This window comes from Nyctibius grandis, chromosome 19 (assembly GCF_013368605.1).
Source record: "Nyctibius grandis isolate bNycGra1 chromosome 19, bNycGra1.pri, whole genome shotgun sequence".
Taxonomy (NCBI): domain Eukaryota; kingdom Metazoa; phylum Chordata; class Aves; order Nyctibiiformes; family Nyctibiidae; genus Nyctibius; species Nyctibius grandis.
The window spans coordinates 5,712,601-5,729,048 of record NC_090676.1 but is presented as its reverse complement, the minus strand read 5'-3'; the positions used below and the strand labels follow the sequence as shown (position 1 = coordinate 5,729,048).

General features: G+C 48.8%; 1 protein-coding gene across 3 annotated transcripts in view; it reads right to left on the bottom strand.

Moving 5' to 3' along the window:
• Positions 1 to 16,448, bottom strand: part of PMEPA1 (prostate transmembrane protein, androgen induced 1) — a 50,215-nt gene that overhangs the window by 28,662 nt on the left and 5,105 nt on the right. For 2 of the 3 annotated variants that reach the window (XM_068416362.1, XM_068416363.1), the window contains exon 2: positions 5,388 to 5,426. The exons of the other annotated variant lie outside the window; for it this stretch is intronic. In XM_068416362.1, coding sequence (XP_068272463.1) covers positions 5,388 to 5,426 — 39 coding nt within the window. The remainder of the gene's footprint in view (positions 1 to 5,387; positions 5,427 to 16,448) is intronic. 3 annotated transcript variants of the gene reach the window in all.

The following is a 16,448-nucleotide window of genomic DNA, read 5'->3' as shown; positions in this document are numbered from 1 at the left end:
TTCAATAATAGAAAGTACGAACCTGCCAATTTTTTGTTATGTCTTCTTGCCAGGAAGAAAAAAAAAAAAAAAAAAAGAAGAAACCATGCAAGAAACTTGCTACCAACTTAGTTATCGAACAATTCCCTCCCCTTACCTCCCACCCTTCCAGGCCAGAGGAAGGCTGAAGCTGCGGGAGCACTCAGCCAGCCATGGTGGGCTGGGGGGAACAAGCAGATGCACATCAAGGGTTCATGTCCCACTTCTGAATATGTCTAAAGCCATTAAACATGTGTCCTTCAGCAAAACTCATCTTTGATTTGAAGCGGGGAGGGGAGGGGCAGATCTCACAAATGGTTCATGTCAAAAAAGTCTGCATTAAGGGAAAAAACCTTTCCTTTGTTGCTAGGGGACTTACTTGCTTTGTGTCTGCTGAAAACCTTTAAAATTCCACCATGGTATTTTAACAAAACCCCGAGACTGAAGCATCTCGTGCTAAAAATCAAGAGACGGAGCACATCAGTTCCGTCCTTCATTTGTAAGTACTTTGCTCAGGCCTGACTTCGTTTTGTACCTCGGTCCTCGATGCTTTTTGGCAGTGCGCTCCAGACTTACTGGCACGGGCTAAAAGGTTTCTATTTAGCTGGTGTCAGCTGAGCATCTGTGCCTGCAAGAACCGGAGTGGGGGTGATCCTGACTGCATTTCTAAAGCACATTTCTTTTTGGGAGTTGTCACAATAATTTTAAATCTAAGTGTGCTTGGGTAGGGGGGTGACTCCCTCTGGAGGGGTCCCCGTTGCAGTCCTGAGTGGAACACCCCGTTCTGGGAAGGATTCCTGACCAGCGGAGGGAAAGGGAGCTGGGAACGCTCCCTGACCTGCGACCCTGATAACAAAAGGCAGGGAGAGCGTCTAGACCTCCAGTCTGAGGGCGAGTGAAGGCGAGCATTGTGCTGCCGGCGCGCAGGGGCTGCCCCAGACAAGGCAGGCACACAGGCGCTGCGGGACAGGAGCAGCGATGCAAACCCCAGCTGCACCCATCAGCAGGCACTGCCTCCAAAACGCAATGGGGTATCGAGGGAGGGAGGCCACGCGCAGCCCACCCACCCTTCCTCGCTGGCGCAGGGTTTAGCAGCGGCTTTTGGGGCAGCTCCTGGCACAGCTGGGCCCGGTGGAGATGAAGCTCATCACATTTCCAGCCTGACCGGCCCCTGGGTTTCCCTTTGCCTCCACGTATTTCACACATACCGTCCTCACGCTCCCAAGCATGTCCCATCCTGCAATTCCAGCTCCCTGCAGATCGCCAACAGGAGAGAGGAAAAAAAAAAAAAATGCTTCCTTCCACAGAGCCTTCATTTTCTGCTTTCCCCGTCTCAGTTAAAAGGGGACAAACCAAGATGTTCCCTCTCCGCCAAGCCCAGGGATCAGCTCAACATTCAGAAAAGCTGAAGTCAAGACCCAGCTCTACCACGTATTTCTCGTGTGACCCAGGACAAGCCCCTTGGCTTCTCAGCATTGTAGGTCCCCACATATAAAAACACAAATACTCTAAATAAATGCTAGAGCTAATGGCAGGTTACTGCCAGGGAACTGCACGAAGAGAAAACAAAAGACCTATTAAAAGCCCTCCTTCTCTCTGCCAGAAAGAAAACACTATTACCCCTTACTTAAAAAGATGCATTAAAGGAGAGAGAGCAGCAGGGGGTTTAAGGACACCCCTGGCAGAGCAGCAAGGGGAATAACTCCCGGCCAGCCACCCCCAGGACAAGGTTTTCCCCAGGGTGTCCAACGTCCTGGCTGTGCCCTTGGCCATGCCCTGACCACACCACCGCAGGGCGAGCAGCACCTGCCCCGAGCACACCCAGCAGACAGCCAGGCTGGTCCCACACCGAAACGTGCCAACCTGCAGATCACAACTTTTGGCAAAAATTAGTTTCGCTCTTCCCAAAGGACAGACAACTACCTCTCAGAAACTGGGTTTTCTGCCAGAAGATGTGCTCCGACCCAGCTGTACAGACAGTGAAACCAGCGGGACCCACGTGTGCAGAGGTGGCGGCACTGGTGTGGTACCACCCTGGGCACCAGCAGCACTCACCAGCCCAGGAGCACCGCTCCACATAGGACCTGCCACCCAGGGCACAGCCAGCAGCCACCTCAGCCAGCTGCAGGGGAGCCTCCATCCTTCTGCCATGCCCAGGCTGGACCTTTGGAGTTACAGCCTGAAGCCAAGCAAAACCAGCCCCAGCAGCTGAGGTAGTTTATATAGACATTAAAAGGCCACCCCCTTCTGATGAGAGGTGAAATACTAACAGCTGATGGTGAATACACTGAATTCAGAGCAAGAGAGGGGTTTTATTATCCTGGTAGCCACTTGATGCCAATCCTTTGCCAACACCCCCTACCACATCCATACCTTTCTAACTGAAAAAAAGGTGAGGGACAGGGAGCTGCTTCTCCCCCTGCCTCCATCACTTTCTACCCCATTTCCAAAACATCATCCCTCCCGCAGCAACTCCCTCCCCAGGTGCTCCAGGTCCCCAAGGCCACCCAGGCACCAATGCTGCCTGCAGAGCTGGCAGCTGCAGCAGGACACTGCGTGGTGGCACCGGGGCGAGATGCCACACACCTGCAGTCTCAGCGAGGTTCAGCCCAAACTTCCTCGCAGCTTGGCACCTGCCGTGGCAGCAGCTCATCTTCTGACAACCACGTGTGATTTATTTTTGGTACCCATGCACAGGGAGACTGAGAGATCCTACACTGGGATTTTATCAGCAGTATGCAGCTATGGAAACAAACCCATTTAGACTAATATAACAAAATCTCCCAAACCCACAACAATAAAATAAAGAACGATGCATACGGGCATTTTCACAGGGGAGCACTGCAGCAAATACAGAGCGTGACCCAGCTTCTGGGAAACAGGAGGTCTGTGTGTCCACTCGGACAGAATTCATTCAAACCTCTACGAAATCAGCAGACCATGCATTTTCATCTAGTTACATATTTTGCCTTGTGAACTTTGCTTTGTGCAAACCCTCCACCCCGCCCTTTGATTTTAAAGAATTCAAGGACCGCATCTCCTCCTAAATCAGATGAGTGGCTCCTTGGTGAGGGCGTCTCCTCTTCACCCTCTGCACCCATTCCAAGCCATCCTCTGTGAGAAGCAGGAGAGCCAACAAAAAACCCAGCAGAAATTGCAGCACCCCTTTTTGCTCCCCGCAGGGAGGACGGCAATGCCTGACTGTGCCCTGGTGCACGGCTCTGGGCAGAGGCAGCGGCTTGGCCGATCTGATCCCCTCTCAGCAGGCAAGAGAGATCCACAAGTCATTTACTGAAATTCAGGGGTCTGGCACCCACACTGGAGACATCCAGGAAGATGGTGGAACAGTTTAAAAACCCAAGAAAAAACCCCAATGAAAGCTAAACCTCCCTTGAGCCAGTCTCAGGTGGTTGCTCCCTGCCCAGGGTTTGTGTTTGGACCCCCCATGCACAGGGCTTTAGCCCAGACGGCATGGGGATGGGCACAGGCATCTCTCCCCAAGGGTGCTGGCACCGCAGGCAGCACCAGGGTGCTCCAGGAGGAAGGTGGTGATGTCCGGCAGTACTGGCCCAGGCTGTAGCTGCAGACAAGGACTCAGACAACAAAGGCGAGGCGAAAAGCCATCCGATAGAGGCAGCTGTGTCTGGCAGACCGCGGCTTTCAGAAGCCCAGGGCGACTTTCTGGGCATGCACTGATGTCTGCAAACACAGCTTCTCGCTGGGCACACAATTAAGCTAGCAGCCAGATCGCTGAAGTGGCCTACACCATACTCCAAATAGTATCCACCTAGTAAGATTAAAAATCCCCAAAGAGTACAAGAGTGTGGCAAAGGAGCAAGCAACTGGGGACAGCAGTGAACAACTCTAGAACAACAAAAAATTATATTTCATTTTCTGTTATTTATATTCTAAGAAAACCGCACATTTTCACTTGCATTTTTGCCTCCCACCCTGAGGCACAAACATACACACAAAATGAGACAGGGAAGACCAGGGAAAGCAGGAAGAGCAGCACAGCTAGAACACATCCCTGCTCACAGGCTTTTCCAAATCACAGGACAAGAAAACAGGTGCAAGTTTTACAAGAGTTGAGCAACAGCAAACACCTTTTGCTAGAGTGAAAATGCCCCGAGCTACACTGCTCAGCGCTGCGTGACACTGGGGCTCCCTCTGCCCGCCCAGCTTATCTGCTGAAATCTGTCGTTTAAGGCATTAATATAAAATAAATATAAATAAATCACTGACTGCTGCAGGACAGTTTCCCTACAGACTGGCGTGAGCATACCAGCACTGAGGCTGTATCCGCCCTGTGTGCACCGGCTGCTCCCGGCCTCGGGCTCCTGCTGTTCCCCTGCCTGATGTCTGCACCACACTAACGCTGCTGGTGGGACTGGTGGTGTCTTACAGCTTTTTTGCATAAGTCAGGACTATTTTGCTGTGCAACCAAATCATCCCATCAGGCTCGAAATAAAGCAACTGAAATAATTCCATCTTATTTTAGATTACTACTTTTACTAATAGATGCTTGACAAAAGGCTAATAAATTATTTGTAGGTATTATAAGCATGTTAAAGACCTGAGCGTGGTTATAAGCCAAGGTCATAAGCTCTATTGACTTCCCAGGCTCTATAACAATTGATTAGCCATTTATTAAAATCATTTATTCACCACTTGTTAACATTTTATTTAGTCGGTTCTTCCCCAGCAGGTTTGGGTCACCACATCTGAGCAAAGATGCCTCACTTTTGAGGTACTCTCATAAACTCAATTCTAAACTGAGAGAGAGACCCATAAATACTACAACAATGTCTTTTTAAACCAGCAAAGGCTCTTTTGCAAACATGTTCCGCTCAAATCCAGCAGCCTGGTTCAACAGGGCTCCCGATGCCTGGTTTTGTCTGTCCTGACATGGGCAGCTCCTGCCACACTCAAAAGAAGTTTGACATGCCATGACTTAAAAAGATTCAGGTTGTCAAACTACTTATGCAAAATACAGTGGAAGTTTTTTCCCTTAATGTAATGCTGCTCATTAGTTTGCTAGAGTAACAGCAAATGGAAGAGTACTCACGCTTAAAAAGACATTCAGCTTTTGAAGATGTTTCTACATTGAACAGCAGAAGAAAAAAAATCCCACCCAGGATTACCAAAGTGCAGCCAGCTGTTGATAGACAAAAAATACCAGATTTGCACAATCATCCTCTGAAGACACCTCTGCACCCCGGACAGCAGGTACCTGCTGCTCTCAGGGCAAGGCAACGTACCACCCGTTTCGTCAAGCGAGTAACCAGGGTGTTTATAATACAGCAGCTGCAATCATGCAATCAGCCTTCATAATTAGATCTTGGCAACTCTTGAAATACTTCACTTACCCAGTTTACCTGGAAAGGTGCGACCTAAACATTCAGTGCCTGGAGACATTTGAAAGAAAAACAGAAAGCATCCGTCAGTGATGGGAGCCACCTCCGACTGGCTGCAACACACACCCCAGCTCCCCTCCTGGGGACTCATTCTTGAAGAGCCCACCCCATAGCCAACCATGGTTGACATCTGCACCCATGCCTACCACCTTCACAGCAGCCAGGAGTACCAAAAGCATTACAAGCTGGGTCTCAGCACTCCTGGTAACAACCCCACATGCTTTTCCCAGATTAGAAGTTGCAGCATGAAGTCCCCGTTCCTCTCCAGCCATGCCACTTCATTGGCTTCCCCAGGACCACTTTCCTCCAGAACTCACAGCCAAGCTGCCTGGCTGAAACCTTATGAAGTTTTTGGGAACCCTCAGCCCACCCCAGAGACCTTCCTGCCACGTCCAACAGTGCCAGACCACCTGTCCATGGCCCCGGGCAGCACTGTGCGCTTCAAGGCGCTGGTGGGTGATTTGTCAGTGCTGCCTCCTCTGCAAACACACATAGCTGAGCCCCATGCGCTGCTGAACCTTGGTGAAAGCTCAGGGTTCCCTGACACCCCATCCCCAGAGGTGGGGGCAGAGGCTGTGGGGTGCTGAAGAGGAAGACCCACAGCAAAATCTTGCAGAAACCCCAGCTGCAATGCCCAGCAGATGTATTTTTCAAGTGAGGATCAAAGCAGCAAAAAGTTTGGAATAAAAGAGAACTCACGACTTCTCTCTCGCCCGTCAGTGAGCTGTGCATTACTGTCTGCAAAACTGATGGGATGACAGGACACAGACCCCCACCGACCCCACCAGCACAACCTCAGCGCCTGACGAGCTGCAAGCCATGGCAGGCTGGGCGAACGTCTGTAGCCCCGCAGGGATCTCACCAGAGAAAACCTGCGTACGGGACTTTTTTATGAAGCCCGTAAGAACTGTCACTGATAATAGTTAATTGGTATTAATTAGTACCTGCCGCAGCCTGATGCCAAAGGAGTCCTACTGGCCTATAGAAGTGGCCTTTAACCCGAGAGCAAGGGAGGCTCCAGCTGCCCAACACCCCAAGCCACGGCTGCCGCACCCCGGGCGCTCACACACCACCCGCTCCTCCTGCCATGACAGCTGCTGGTCTGAGTGCAGGAGAGCAGGCTGGGAGCTTCAGGAGGTTGTATTAACACATCCTTCCCCTCAAATAAAGCTTTAAAAGTTACTTTCCGTGCACCTGAGAGGAGAGAGGTAAGCAATTTTTTCACCCCAGAAATGATTAAAGGGTCAGAGAGTCGCTGTAAATTGCTGCAGCAGCTAAATAACTTGGGATGTGCAGGCTTGGAGTCAGCGCACTGATTTTAAGTCAGGCTGATTTAGAGGAACAAGCGCAGATGTACTCCAAATCAATGCTGGGCGTGCGGGAGGCATTACAAAGGGACTGTGCGAACGGGCAGTGTCGCCTGTGTACGCACGGGCAGCTGAGAGGCTCCGCACGCGTGTACACACCACAGATGCCTCACTGGAAACGGCACCGACATAGATCATGGTGGGAAGGAACGGAAAGGAGTTCTGCCGAGCCAAACGCCAACGTGTGGCAACAGGCTGTGACCTCCTCATCCTCCTCCTAAGCCAGCTCACTGCACAAAGCCCAGAAACGGGTGGAAGGTAGAAAAGCAGTGGGAGGCCAAAGGAAAAGTAGAGGCTGAGAAAAAGTGGAGGCCGAAAACATGTGGGAGGCCAAAGGAAAAGTAGAGGCTGAGAAAAAGTGGAGGCTGAAAAAGGGTGGGAGGCCGAAGGAGAAGTAGAGGCTGAAAACAGGTGGGAGGCCCAAAGGGGGCAGTAGGCCGAAAGGAAAGTAGGGGCTGAGAAAAAGTGGCCATAGAACAGAGGTGGGAGTCCAAAAAGGGCTGGGAAGCCGAAGGAAAAGTAGAGGCTGAGAAAAAGTGGAAGCCAAAAAGTCTTGGGAGGCCCAAAAGGTGTGAGAGTCCAAAGGAAAGTCAGAGGTGAGAACAAGAGCCTCCGTGCCTGCAGCCAGCCGGGTCAGGGTCAGTTGTTCTCCGATCAAATTTCCAAATGGGTAGAAAAGCAACAGCCCTCCCCCAGCCCTGCTCTGCTGCACAGGGAATGCCCCACCAGTGCTTGGCCTGTCAGCTGTGCACACCCCACCCGTGACACCCTGCGCACACACAGCCACGTCACCCCGTCGCATGGCGTCTCACCCAAGACGTTTTGGCAATGGCCTGGGAGAAGCGAGTGTAAACCCTCTGCAGTCAGCCAGGATTTTGGGACACTGCTTCTCGCCTCTCCCTGGGCTCACCTGGCTCTCACATGCTCCCATTTGTCTTTTTGGTTTAGCAGTGCATTTTGCCAACTTTTTAAATGCAAATGAGGATTTGCACTTAAAGTCACTGCTTTAAACTTGACCACAGCCACCTCAGCTCTCCTCCCTTCCTCCATATAGGCGTAACTTTTTTTCTTATGCAATCAGCAGCAGCGAAGAGGTACAGGAGTGGCTGAGCAGTCGGCACATATTCCCTGTGGATCAGTGCCTGGAGCCCTCCCGCAGCCACAGCCCTGCCAGACGGCTCCATGTGAAGGGTGGCTCACGCTGTCTGCCTACCAGCAGCAGCAGCGAGGAACCAGTAATTATACTGGCTGGACCAACACCTGCTAGTGGTTTTGTCTTACACTGTTTGTGCAACTAAACAGGCTGCCAACAAAACAAGGATGTACTTAGTCTAAACAGGTGAAAACATGAAACAGGGAATGGACCTGCCGCGTTCGTTCCACGACACCTGTGTGCAACACATGCTGGAAGATGATTTTTTGGTTTAGCCTGCAAGAGGGCTCCAAAAGCAGGCAAAAGCATCGCGTGCATGAAAACATGAGGCTTTGCTGTGGGAGGAGGGAAAAGGACTGCCTGTCTCTGGAGCCCAGCGCCTGGATCCAGCCTCATGCTGCGGTGCAGGGTGCATGGATGCTCTTTGCTGGGCTGCAACACCAGCACCAAAAAAGCCTGGCTTGCCCGCAGCACGGCCAGAAGAGTCCTGCCGAACTGGGCATCCCACGCAGGACGGCATGCAGGACGGGCAGCCCTTGCCCGCCCAGGGCTGCCCACAGATCGGAGCTGCTCCCAGAAAAGCACCGAGTCAGTTTAGAGCAGAAGTGCCCATTCCCACCGTGCCATGGGCAGGGGACCAGACCCCGGCACGGCGTTTCTCACTCACGGAGCTGGAGCTCGACGGTGAAGTGGGAAGAGGAGGGCGAATATCCCGAAGAACCAAGGGTAAAGACCCCAAAGGAGCCCCTGGGGCAGCCTCAGCCTTTGCTGCCTTTCTGCAAGGCAGGAATGACAGGATCAGCTCCTAACTGCACCAAGTCACACCCGAGATATGCTCCCCCGTCGACAGATGGGATTTATTGTCCATGATTCGTCCTGGAATAAAAACATCAGCCCCTTCTCTCGCAGGCTATTTACTGAAAGCCACTAAACATTAGAGGCAAAAAGTGTATCCCAGCAACATCTGGAATTTATCCCTTCCTCCTTCTGAAAAAAAAAAAAAAAATCACGCCCTATTCTTTTTGAGAAAGAAAAATGATTATATAAAATTATAATGCTGGAAGAAGATAGAACAGAGCAGAGATTTCCTTTGAAATGCTGTTTGGACAACTAAAAACGGATCGTTTCAAAGAAGCAGCAAATCCTATCTCAGCTTTTTCCGCCCTGTCTCACAGTGCCAGGCTTTCCTCCCATGTGTTGGCTACGACACTCTTAGAAAAGCAGCAGAGTTTTCATCCGTGCAAGACCTTTGGTAAGCCAGAAGGAAAATCCGCTCTAAGTCCTAACTAGCTGAAGATACACCAAGTTAAAAAATTATTCTTCCAACTCCTACCAGCAAGATTCGGAGGAGCCTTGTTTTCTACGGAGAAATGCTACTTGGGGCCCAGCTCTGCAAAAGAGGATGGGTCAATCTTTACCCAAGAGAGCCGAAGCTCTGTCTCTCCAGACAGAAGACCGGAAAGGCTTTAAATATAGAAACAGGAAAAAACTATCTCGATTAACATGAGGATGCAAGGTCAAAACACGATATCCTCTACTTCCTCAGGCTCCCGATCCCAGAAAGGCTGTGACAGCCCCACAGCATCACCTGGCCCCGGCCACAACCAGGGAAGCCTCGTTTCAGGGGGAAACACTCCCCAGCCTTCCCAAGGGGGAAAGCAAAGCAGTTGCTCTCACACCAAGCTCACAGAAGTGCTTCCAGCAACTAAATCACACAACTTAAACTAACTGTGTTCATCAGGCTGGAAGCCAAAGCTGCAGTTCTCGGCATTTGCACAGTTGGAGGGGTACACCGGCAAGAGTTTCGCATTTTTCACCTGCTAGTAGTTACAACCGTAGTTAAGAGTCGCCCCTTTCCCTGCCCAGCCCCAGCACTGGGTGGCCAAGTACTGCAGGGAGAGACCGAAGGGCAAGCGCAGGGCAAACCGCTGCCCCAGACACCTCTTAAACACAGCAGAACCCTCTGCAAACGACAGGTAGGTCTGATTCTGCAAACGAGGGCAAGGCTGTTTGTAGAACTGGTCCCATTACTCGGGCTCCTCAACCTCCATCTCCTCAGCTGCGCACGGACTAGATGGAGGATTTCATCAGGACATTAAAGTCAGAAGCCGTAAAATCACTGTGCAAAAAACCAATTATACCTATTTTCGTAACAGCCAATTTAAGCTTGTATTTAGGTCCCCTCACATACCCCTGCGTTACATAAAGCATTTCTTCCACTTGAAATGTAGCTTTCTAAAGGCCATTTTGCTTAATTTAATAGATGCTTAATGTGGGTCTGCAAACCTCTAGAAGCATAACCAAGGAAGACACATGGCTGCAAGATACAGCGTAATCCCTTCCAGAGCAAACAGAAAGAACAGGAGGGGATGAAAAGCATCTCCAAACCCCTGAACCTGCTGCGACTGGAGTGCACTTGTGGTCTGAAGAGCAGCAAAACCCCATGGTCAAGTCAAAAGAGAAATTCCTGAACATCTGCACACGGCTGTTAACCCGCTCGAGAGCAGCAGCACTCTGCAGGCTGCACGGCAGGACGGAGCCTTCCCTCGCTGCATAACCAAATTAGCTGAACTGAGCCCACTCAGGCATGCTTCCCTCAGATTTGAAAGAGCTACTTTCTGAACTTAAATTAAATAAATGCAGTCATCTTTGCTTTTTTTTTCTTAAAAAAAAAAAAACCCTGCACTAATAAAAAGCTTAGAGTGAATCTATTAAATCAAGGCTGTCCATTATGTTTATTGTTCCTTACAATTCAGGCCTGGATAGCAAGTCAATGGATGTTGAGAAGTATTTATCAAGAAAACCCATGAGGATGCTGAGGATTAAAAGCTATCAGCAAGACAGGATACGTTTGTAACCCCATAGTTTGCTCTGCGCCTCACTCAGAGCATGCAGGACCCCTGCCAGAGCCCCCCTCCTTATTCTTGAGCCCATCTCTGGCACATCAGTCGCCAGGACAGCCATCCCCTGCGTTCCTAGCAAAAGCTGGAAAAGGAGCAATTTGTGCAAACTCTTATGAATAAGTCACACTAGAGAAATATAAAACGTTCATTGCATTACACACCAGTGATCGGTATCAGTGTTACACACCTCACGTGTGTGTCTGAGCACGCTGGAGAGGGAGACACTGAACTCGAAAATGAATCTCCCAATTCAAGCAAAGTCCCATTACAGTAATATAAGTGTAACAATAAAAGTGAGATTCCTGTTTATTATACAGGAAATTATTGTAATTTAAGATAATTTTACTCTGAATTGTGTGAAGCAAGTGACCGTAAATCATGTTGTTCCTTAAGTGTCCTAAAGGCAGCACCTGACAGGCCAAGGTACTTTCAGAGCTCAGTGCTAAAAAGCCTACTCCTATACTATACTATAAGGAATATAGTATATTATATAATATATAATATATATAGGAATATATAAGGAATATACTATCCTATACTATAAGGAATAACAATATTAATCATAACATTAAACAGAAACCACTAAGGGGGAGAATTTCCAAGCTTGCCCAGCACAGAGCCTAGCCCACAGCAGACCTGCCAGCAAGTGGCCACAGCAGGCAGCTTCCCCGGGGACTCGTCCTCGGCAGCTGAAGCCATGGGTGCATCACACACGGATGGAGGAGGCTGCGAGCAGATTCATGAGGATGGTTGTAGGGACTTGGGCTTGGAAATGTTAGTCTTAACGCTCAGCGGTTAGACGTCTTTTGGGAATTCATCCAAATGGCACTGCTTCCTTCCCACTTGCCCTGCAGGTAAATCTAGCATGTGGCTTACACAATCTGTTGGCTTAAATAAAGCAAGGGCAGAAGAAGAAAGCTGTTCAGACATCAGGAGAGGCTCATCAGTCCTTCGGGCAACAGTCTGGGTCACTTCCCCTCTGCAGCATACTCCATGCGTCGGCCAGGGCCCTGTCTCCCTCCGTGCAAGCCCGTGCAGCAAGGGTGCAGCACAAACGGTCACAGCGTTCAAAACGTCAGTGAAAGGACAACGACGACATGTTGCCAAATTCTTCCATATTTTTGGCCAGTGCCGATGCTTAAATTCAATTTACAGAAATTTGAGTCCATGAACGCTGTGCTCCAGACGAGTCCTTTAGAAATCAAACCGAGCAGTGACTGCACGAGTCTCCCAGGGCTTGGGGATATGGGGCGCGCCGGTCCCCCTGTGCCTCCAGCTCACCTCCAAAGTAACGCTCATCCATCCTGCGGGCGTGGGATATTTCTAAAGCACTGTGAGACCATCACGTGCCCTGCACGCGCGAGATCTTGTTGGATACGCGCATCTCGGTGCAAACTCAGCTGCGAGTGTGCAAGCCTGAAGAGCAGGCAGGCACTGGCAGTAAGCAGTCCGGAGTGAGCCTACCAGCTGCCTCATCCATACGCCCCAGGAGTGCTTCTTGCCCCCGCTATTTTTTAATCGCTGGTCTCAAACTCCTTCCTTCTCACATTCAACTCAGGCACCCAAGAGCCAGCCCTGGGGCCCAGCTCCTCCACACGCGAGCACAGCAGGAGCAAACTGTCTCCTCCAAAGCAAAAGACTAAAATCTGAACAAAGCAATTCTGATGTGGCTGCAGCCAGGGCTGTTTTGTTATCAGAGTTACAAAGGGGAAAATTAATTCTCACAATTAGTGAAATGGGACAGAAGTAGAGGAAGGCTACCTCGTAAGATGCAGGTCGCCTTCCCTCTGAGATTTTAAAGCACTGAAGATGCATTTGGAAGGAAAACCAACTCACCCGACCACCACCGTCTCTACTAAGATGTTGCACAGCCATTCTGCCTGGTGTGCAAATGAGAAACCCTACCACTGGCCATCAATGGCAAGTTAATTAAGTATTAGGCCAAATTCTGCATGTAAAGCATATAATGACTGAGGTCTGCAACAGCAAAGAGCCGGACTTTGCTACTACAAATACTCATAGTGCAAGTTAACATCTAAATCTCAAGGAAGGTAGAAGAGACTACCATAGCAGTTACGATGGTGAACTCCTTAGCAGGCAGCTAGACACTCAATCCATCTCTCATATCAGACCTATGTTAACATTTAAATAGGACCTACTGTTGTGATCTTTAGCAATGAGCAGATGTGGTTTTGAGTAATGGTTAGTGTTACTTAACCGGTTATATTCACTAATGTAATTGACACCTATTCCATCATCCTTAATACACCCACTTCTTTCTCCGATACCATAAATAGATTAGAAAAGTTTCTGCAGATGGCCATGACCCCATTTGTTTGTGCACTTAGCCATGTATGAATCACTCTTGGCTTGTAGCAGCACTCTGGAATTACTGAAAGATAACTAGTCGGCACAGACACCAATAAATGAATCATGCTTTCCACAAGACCAAACCTTTGGGCTTTTACAGACTCCAATTACAAAGTAAGAAGAAAAGAACAAAGAAATTACTCAGTCTATTTGCACAAAGTCATGCAGAGTTGATTCATAGTTTTACAGAATTATACTGACAATCATTTGTAGGGGGTTAGAGTAACAAACCAGCTACTTAACATATTGGACAGAATGAAGAGATGGAAAAAAATCCCCAACCCACGTCCTGCATATATTCTTGAAAAGTAGTATTGATTTTTGTGCAAGTACCTCTTTTCATTCTTGGTATGCTCCAAGCCTGGGGGTTAATCAGCTTTCATTCTCCAAGGCTAAATTCTGCTTTGCTGGGTTGCTTGGGCCAAGTTTGCAAATGTGGGAAATCCTGTTGCACCTGCGGAAGTGCAGAAACTCACACCAGGCAACCATCACAGGCACAACTCCTCAGCACTGCAGGCACGAGCAGGATCTCATGAACGGATCAGAGAACCACCATGTGCAAAAGCACTTGCCTTCCTAAATGCACATTTCTGAGTGTATACTGCAAGTGAAAGATTAGCCAGTCTGAGGCATTTTATTAAAGATATGTGCGAGACTGAATACACCGAACACAAACGTGTGAACCATTTGAAAGCACTGTGGACATCCACCGACACTGACAACCTGTGAGGCAAGTTTCAGAAGACGTGTAAGGATCTTTATGTATCACCACAGCCTGTGACAACACTAACATACACCACACAGAGAGAAAACCACACCCTCTTCTGGATGGAGCAGAAGCCTTGTCTTGTATCAACGGGAAACTGGAAATCTGACTATTTGGAGACAAAAAGGGGATACTGTATCGATTACGACCTTCGCAATGCTACCTTACTATATGCAGTGAAAAAGTAGTGTTAAGTTAAAAAAAATCTAAAGGTGATGATGGACTGGGTGCCAACCTGGGCCTGCAATATGCACCAGCGCACTGGTTGTAGCATCTCTGAGCGTGACAGCTCAATGTGCAAGTCTCAGGGCCGTGCAGTCTCACAAACCAGCACCCTGTACCAGAGAGAGATGCAGAGTAACACGGATAACGTCCAACTGAACAAGTCACTGACAGTTTGGAAAAGGATATAAGTTAAATGTATACACGATGCTATTTGTCCACGACCTTCCAGTGATGCCACCCTCTCCATGTAACTGAAGACCCAACTTCACGGGCTAATTTAGCTTCCAGATGAAATGTGTGCCCTCTGCACACACCAGCTGAACTTGGTCCACAAACAAAGAGCTGCCAGCCTGATTCAGCTTAGAGTCACAGCTCAGGAGAAGCCAAAACCAGCATCAGAAGAGCGACCACACACCTCTAAATCAATTTGGGAAAACTTGCTTATTTGTCCCCTATCACCCTTAAGACTGCTGATTTCCCAAGAGAGGTACAAACCCTACCCCAAACTGGCTACAGGAAGGAAAGATGCTATGCAAGATTTAAATGAAAACCTTAATAAATATTCCTACCCTCTCTCCTACCCTACCCATACTACATAAATTAATGCAACGAGCTCTCTTGTATAAGAATACGTAGGCGACAACAGCCTTCTCCCTCCAAGAAGAGTTTATCTGAGGATGTGCTGTAGATAAAAGAGGAAGAAAAAAGTTCCCAATAGCACCACTACAGCAGCACTGGGTTGTCTTTAGAAAGCTTGAGTCACTAGAATCAAGGTCTTCAGGTGCAACACGAGATTAAAAGGATGCACGTGCTAAACAGTAACGTGTCCTTTAGAAGGGAAAAAAAAAAGCTAAATCAGGAACCTGCAATATGAGGTGGATGCTTAGATAAACACTGTACAACATACCGCAGCAAAAATGCTAATACAAGTTTAGGTTTCACACTGGAGATATTTCAAAAGATTTGCAAAGCTTTGATAATATTTAACATCTCTACTGATTTCCTTTCTGGTGTAATCATAAATTTACCATAGTAGCCAAAAGATCTGGAATGAACTACAAGTTCTAGCTGGCTCCGAAGCCAACAAGAATAATGTGTGCGGTTACTATTTTCTCTCAAAACATACCTCTGCAAAACTGACTTAAAACGAGAAAAGAAATTGTGAAACTGTCATTACAAAGAAGCATTTAAAATGCAGATCAAAGTGCTGCCTTAGAAGCTGTATTCCTTGCCAAATCATCAAAGCTCTCTCTACTCTCAATAGCTCCCCAAATCCTCTGATTTGGATGATAAACCTCTACAGCTGAAATTTATCTGCTTTAAAAAAAAAAATAAACAACCAAACAAACAAAAAACCCGAACCCCACAACTCCTTTCTCTGGTTACCAACTATTTCATTAACCAGTTCATTTTGAACTGCTTTCTTGTATTACTAAATCGACTCTCACAAACGCGTCTATGCCTGTATACACACACAGACACTACCCTGACACTTTTTCAAGTATTGAAAACTTGTCAGCTCTCAGAGGTGTCTACGTCAATGGCCTCATCCTGCAGGCACCGAAGTGCTGACAGCTCAGCTAGGTTACTCTTTCCACGGCAGCACTGTGCTTCACACCGGTATCGCTCTTACACCACTTCACAACACCCTGCCCTCGCCCACCGCTCCTCAAGAAGCTCCACGACCGCTGTCAGGTTTAGTGCAGCAAGGAAGCAGCGATGCACAGCCCACGTCTTCAGCTCTGAAAGACGGAGAAGGGTCAGATCCTGCTGTCACAGAGGGGAGCCTTGTGCCGAAACTCTCCCTGTTCCCCTCTGGGGTCAGACTCGGCCACGCTGCTCGCAGCCGGAGCAGGTCTCTGATGTGTTTCCTCACCTGGGATCTGCCCAAGTGACCTACCTTCTGCCACCCAAAATAATTATAAAATAATCACCCAGCAATTTAGCCACACAGACAGGAAGAACACCGCGTGAAACATCCCCGTCAACAATGATTCCTTCGCTTTATGGACATCTGGGAGTGTGCTCATGGTGTGAACCAAGTTCCCACTTAATTGCAGCAAAGTGGCCCTTGTACTGCTCTCCTCGCAGGATTTCCAGACAGGCTTTATTACCTTGATGAAACACGCCAACAACAGATGCACCGTGCATCGGGGAACCTGAGGGATCTGATAAGACAAACTGCACACCGCGCACAGGATCTCCTTCCAGGAAGCAAACTGGTAGCCC